Below are 6,718 nucleotides of genomic sequence, written 5' to 3' on the forward strand. Positions count from 1 at the left end.
TAATGAAAATGTTTTTCTAGAATGAAATATTTATTTTGAATATTAATATTAATGGATGAGCTTGAAAATATGGATAAAAATATTTTACCGTGTTTTTGATAAAAAGAGAAATGACTAGCATTATCAACTGCAAAGTAGCACAAAGTAGTGCAAACTGCTAAAATATGGGCCTCAATAAAAGAGCAAGACCGATCTCTCCGGGGAACCCTTAACAAAACCTTGTCTCAGACATATCTGTGACTGCACTTCTTTACTTGGGCTGATACAGCAATTCGGCTCTCTCTCTCTCTCTCTCTCTCTCTTTCTCTCTCCGCAATGCCATGCGCCATGGAAGAACTGGCATATCGTCAGTCTCCTCTCCTCTGCTCAGAAACCCATCAATCCACTTGGGTAACATCCTACTTATCGCCTCTCTCACCAAAACCCTCTCAGAATCCGGAACTAGAAACCTCGACCCCAACTCCATCCCCATATCCGAGCCTCTGGTCACCCAAATCCTCCGCAAACATTCCCTCGAACCCTCAAAGAAGCTCGACTTCTTTAATTGGTGTCGCTCTGTTAAACCAAACTTTAAACACTCGGCAGTCACTTACTCGCACATTTTCCGGACCCTTTGTCGATCTGGGTTCGTTGAGGAGGTCCCTAATTTGCTGTTTGCAATGAAGGAAGATGGTGTTCTTGTTGATTCTGATACTTTTAAGTTCCTGCTCGATGCTTTTATTCGGTCCGGTAAGTTTGATTCTGCCCTTCAAATTCTTGATTATATGGAAGAATTGGGTGCTGGCTTGAATCTTAGTGTCTATGATTCGGTTCTCGTGGCTTTAATTAGAAAAGACCAAGTGGGTTTAGCTTTATCTTTATTTTTTAAGCTTTTAGAAGCTTGTAATGGCAATGGTGATGGGAATTCTGTTGATAGTTCACTTCCAGGTTCCATTGCAATTAATGAGTTGTTAGTTGCTCTTAGAAAAGCTGATATGAGAAGAGAATTCAAACAAGTTTTTGATATATTGAGGGAAAAAAGGGAGTTTGAATTTGATACATGTGGTTATAATATATGCATTCATTCTTTTGGGTGTTGGGGTGATTTGGGTGCTTCTTTGAGGCTCTTTAAAGAGATGAAGGAAAAGGAAAAGAGTTCTGGGTCCTTTGGTCCAGATTTGTGTACCTATAACAGTCTCATCCAAGTGCTTTGCTTGGTTGGGAAGGTTAAAGATGCTTTAGTTGTGTGGGAGGAATTAAAAGTGTCTGGTCATGAGCCAGATGCGTTTACTTACAGAATTCTTATTCAAGGGTGCTCGAAATCGTACAGAATGGATGATGCAACGAAGATATTTAATGAAATGCAGTATAATGGGTTTGCTCTGGATACAGTTGTGTATAATTCTCTTCTAAATGGATTGTTCAAGGCCAGGAAGGTGATGGAAGCATGTCAGTTTTTCGAGAAAATGGTTCAGGATGGTGTAAGGGCCTCATGTTGGACTTACAATATTCTGATTGATGGGTTGTTTAGGAATGGCAGGGCTGAAGCTGCTTACACTCTGTTTTGTGATTTAAAGAAGAAAGGGCAGTTTGTGGATGGTATCACTTACAGCATTGTTATGTTGCAACTTTGTAGAGAAGGTCAGCTTGGGGAAGCACTACAGTTGGTGGAAGAGATGGAAGCCAGAGGTTTTATTGTTGATTTAGTTACTATAACATCACTCTTGATAGGATTTCATAAACAAGGTTGGTGGGATTGGACAGAGAGGCTAATGAAGCATATTCGTGATGGTAATCTAGTGCCAAATGTTCTCAAGTGGAAAGCCAATATGGAGGCTTCAATGAAAACTCCACCTAAAAACAGAAAGGATTATACTCCTCTATTCCCGTCCAAAGGAGATTTTAGGGAGATCATGAATTTACTTGGTTCTGCTGGCCAAGCAATGGGCACTAAACTTGTTTCAGAAGATTGTGATGAAAAGGATCAGGAGAAGTCATCCATTGACACTGATCAGTGGTCATCATCCCCATATATGGATCAATTAGCCAATCAACTAAAGTCAACTGAACGTTCTTCTCAGTTGTTTTCACTGATTAGGGGCCAAAGAGTTCAAGAAAAGGGGATAGGTTCTTTTGATGTTGATATGGTGAATACTTTCTTATCCATCTTTTTAGCCAAGGGAAAACTGAGCTTAGCCTGCAAGTTGTTTGAAATATTCACTGATATGGGCGTTGATCCTGTTAGTTACACATACAACTCTATTATGAGCTCGTTTGTCAAGAAGGGCTATTTCAATGAGGCATGGGCTGTCCTGAACCAAATGGATGAGAGGGTCTGCCCTGCGGACATAGCAACCTATAATCTGATAATTCAAGGCCTGGGGAAGATGGGAAGAGCAGATATTGCAAGCTCAGTTCTGGATAAATTAATGAAGCAGGGCGGTTATCTTGATGTAGTTATGTATAACACCCTGATCAATGCACTGGGAAAGGCTGGTCGCGTTGATGAAGCAAGCAAACTTTTTGAACAGATGAGGACTAGTGGGATAAACCCTGATGTTATCACATACAACACACTTATCGAAGTCCATACCAAGGCAGGTCAATTACAGGATGCATACAAATTTCTAAAAACGATGCTGGATGCGGGCTGTTCTCCAAACCATGTTACAGATACCATTTTGGATAATCTCGGAAAGGAAATCGAGAAAATGAGGCTGCAAAAGGCATCAATGGTGCGCACTGATAATGGGGATGGAACTTGAAGAAGAGTCTTTGAGTGGAAATCAAGAAACAATCGACAACCGCTGAATTGGTGGCCACAAGTAGTCACCATGAAGCTGGGCTGTTATCAGAACTGGTAGTAATTTATCAGAGTTTAGATTCATTTTAGTTGCATTGCACTAATCCAAATGCAGAATTTATTTTTTATTAGATGAATTACAATTCCGAGTTTGGATTTTTTTTTTTTGTCTCTTATGAAGTTTTCCATATGAATCATATTCAAAACCAAACAGGCAAGACAACGAAGTTTATTAGGGAAAACAGGGAATCAAATAGGTATATTAATCCAAAGAATTACATTTACAACACGTATAAGAAATAGTACATAAAAAAAATGCAGATCCCATCGGAGAAAAACACAAAACTCTCTGCCTTCAACAATCAGAAAAGACCACACAATACAGAAAATCCAAGCAAGATGAGCCAAACAATATGAACCAAAAGAAGTGCTTGACCAGGAAATGAAGTACTACCTCCGTTCCCAACATCACAAAACCCTAATTTGGCCACGCGGGTACCAGCGCATAATGCATCGGCGCAACCGCACCAGTACGTGACGCCATCAACGCCGCAAACGGGCTCCGTTCGGAAGCAGTTGACCGGGCACGATGCCGGCTTCGTGAATCGTGCGCAGACGCCTTCATTCTCATAGGAGTTGGTAAATCCGTCGGAAGGTAACCGGATAGATCCCAAATTATCTTGCAGCGATTGCGCGATCGGTGCACAGAAACAGAAGAGTAGGAGGACGACCGTTAAGATGTGGAGCGGAGTTGCCGTGAAGCACGGCATTTGGGCTCCAATTGAAAGGATTTTCTGCAACAAATTTTCGAACCCGAACCCTAAACCTAAACCCCAATTTGGGTAAAAATTATAATAATATGGATGAAATGGAAAAGGTCCAAGACTCCAATATTTTCCACACCTGGCAAATACCGCTCACCAAAGGGTTAAGACGGAGTCTTCTCCAAGACTCCAGTACTTTCCACACCTGGCAAATACCGTTCACCGAATCCTAACGTCCACCTGATTCTTTCCTATTTCTCTTCTTTTTCCCCCCCTTTTTTCCTGTTAAAATCGTTGTAATACTTTCTTTTGTTTTCCCAGATTTAATTTTCTTTTCTCAAGTTTAAGCTTCCCCAAGCCCAAACCCATTATAACTGGGCTTAAATCTATTTTTACCCATTTACATAAAGCATATTTATGTAAGGGGTAATTAATTAATTGAAAATAATATTTATTGTATACACAGTGTAATCAATAATTTTTATGAAATACCAATAAAATTCAGTATTGAAATTATTTGATAATTTAACAATCTATATCGATCTAATAATTTTTTTAAAAGCTTTACTTTGGTCCTTGGTAATAGAATGTTTTACAAAAGTGACTTTTACTTTAATTAAGATTAAAAAAAAAACAGGAATTTTATTACTGAAAGGTCTTTACAAAGAGCAATGTCCTAGACTTGAAAAAAAAACAAAACAAAATCCCATAAGAGGGACCTCATGAACAACAGAGACAAAGGTCACACCATATTCCTAGCTTTCTACGTACAAGAATCACATCCCATTACAGCCTTGTCACTGACAGCGAGGAAACTTATGAGCATGCGCAAACATAGCTCACATAGCTTGATGAGGTATGAGATTTTAAGTAAAATGTTGACATAATGTTTAAATAAGTCTTTAAATTATTTAAAAAAATTTAAATAAGGGATTATTTTTTATTACATTCAATTAAATTTTTATATTTTTATTTGAAGTTAAATAAATTTTTATAATTAATGATTAAGTAATTATCATTAATCAAAATACTATTTATTATTTTATAATGTTAAATTAACATAACACGACATCATCAATTAAAATATATCTAATATATCACCTCATCATTAATTATAATATATTAGCATTTCATATCAGTATCGTATGATATAGAATGACAAATAATATTTTGATTTAATTAATTAGTAGTGATAGGTTTATTTGATTCAAAATAAAAATATAAAGATTTATTCGACTTAAAACAAAGTATAAAAGTTTGATTGAATATAATAAAAATATAAAATTTTATTTAAATTTTTTTAAATAAACCTATCACTACTAATTAATTGTGTGTGACACCAATTGTACAGTAATTGTGTGTGACACCAATAAAATTTAAGAACTTTTTTAGATATTATACTTCAAATGTTTAACAAAAAATGACACCAATTGTGTGTGACAAATTCTACAGTAAAACTAACCTTAATGTAAGATTACGAATAAGATTCATTAGATTTAAAGGGTTTATTTACAGCCATTGATCAATAAAAAAAATAGCAACTTTTACATATCAAACAGGTTAAAAAAAAACTTAAATAATCCAAAATAAATAAATATAAAAATAATAATTAAAAGGAAAGAACTAATAAAAATATTAATTAAAGGAAAAAAAACTAACAAAGAGAATAATGAAATTTTTATAAAAATTAATCATTTACATTTATATTCTTGAGTAAAAAAAACTAATCATTAAAATTTTTAAATAAATATTAATATAAAAATTTAATTTAATAAATAATTATTTTATTATTATTTATTTATAAATTAAAATTTATAAACTGTTAAATACTTTTAGCTAGATAATTAAAATTGAAATATGTAATTTTCACAAAAATTAAATTTATTTTGATTTAGTTAACTTATTATGTTAAATCTCATATATTTGTCTCAATATTTTAACATTCTTAAGTAAAAAATATTAATCATTGAGAAATTTTTAAATAAATATTATAATAAAAATTTAGCTTGATAAATAATGATTTTAACTATAAATATATTTATCTTTATTATTATTCATTTATAAATTAAAATTTATAAATCCTTAAATACTTGTTAACTTGATAATAAAAATTTCAAAGTTTAATTTTTTAAAAATTATATTTATTTTAACTTAATTGACTTATTACATTAAATCTAACATAGTTATGTCAATATTTTGACAATATATATTTCACCTTTATAATTTTTATGTTAATTCTTATAACTTTATATCAAGGTTTTTTAACTACTAATTTTCATTATAATTATTTTTATCTTTACTACTATTCATTTATATATTAAAATTTATAAACCGTTAAATACTTTAAATTCTAGAATAAAAATTTAAATGTTTAATTTTTTAAAAAATTATGTTTATTTGATATAATTAACTTGTTACGTTAAATCTTATATATTTACGTCAATGTTTCAACAATCCTTGTTTCACATTTATAATTTTTTACATTAATTCTTATGATTTTATGTCAAAGTTTATCAATTACTAATTTTCATTATAATTAATTTTATCCTTACCATCATTCATTCATATATTAAAATTTGTAACCTATTAAATAAATTCAACTCAAGAATAAAAATTTAAATGCTTAATTTTTATAAAAATTATATTCAACTCAAGTTTAAAATTACATTTACTTTACTTTTATAATTTCTTACATTAATTCTTACTGTTTTATGTTAAAGTTTTTCAACTACTAATTTTCACTATAATTATTTTTATACTTACTATTATTCATTCATAAATTAAAATTTGTAAGTCATAAAATATTTTAAACTCGAAAATAAAAATTTAAATATTTAATTTTTCAAAAAATTATGTTTATTTGATATAATTGATTTATTATGTTATGTCAATATTTTGGCAATTCTTATTCTACATTTATAATTTTTCATATTAATTCTTATTATTTTACGTTAAGATTTTTCAACTACTAATTTTCATTATATTTTGTGATTTGTAGCAAACAGGAGTTTAACCAGTTATTATGAAACCATTTATGTTGTATAAAAAAAGAAAAAGGAAAACCTTCAGCCATAGCTGCCTGTACCATGTTTTAGGGCAGAAATTGAAGCGTTGTTAGTTTGCCATGCGTGTGAGATTGGTTTAACATAGATAAATATCACATGCACCCAAT

At 31.7% G+C, this 6,718-nt stretch overlaps 2 protein-coding genes across 2 annotated transcripts; one reads left to right on the forward strand and one right to left on the reverse strand.

Moving 5' to 3' along the window:
- Positions 1–238: 238 nt before the first annotated feature.
- LOC110413794 (Tetratricopeptide repeat (TPR)-like superfamily protein) lies at positions 239–2,941 on the forward strand. Its single transcript, XM_021424751.2, has one exon. It carries the CDS (start codon positions 321–323, stop codon positions 2,742–2,744), a length of 2,424 nt encoding a protein of 807 aa, XP_021280426.1. The 5' UTR covers positions 239–320; the 3' UTR covers positions 2,745–2,941.
- Positions 2,942–2,995: 54 nt separating this feature from the next.
- Positions 2,996–3,885, reverse strand: LOC110413797 (serine protease inhibitor, Kazal-type family protein). Its single transcript, XM_021424753.2, has one exon. It carries the CDS (start codon positions 3,550–3,552, stop codon positions 3,145–3,147), a length of 408 nt encoding a protein of 135 aa, XP_021280428.1. The 5' UTR covers positions 3,553–3,885; the 3' UTR covers positions 2,996–3,144.
- Positions 3,886–6,718: the final 2,833 nt, after the last annotated feature.

Source organism: Theobroma umbraticum, unplaced genomic scaffold (assembly GCF_002168275.2).
Source record: "Theobroma umbraticum cultivar Fairchild unplaced genomic scaffold, ASM216827v3 scaffold_4.1, whole genome shotgun sequence".
Taxonomy (NCBI): domain Eukaryota; kingdom Viridiplantae; phylum Streptophyta; class Magnoliopsida; order Malvales; family Malvaceae; genus Theobroma; species Theobroma umbraticum.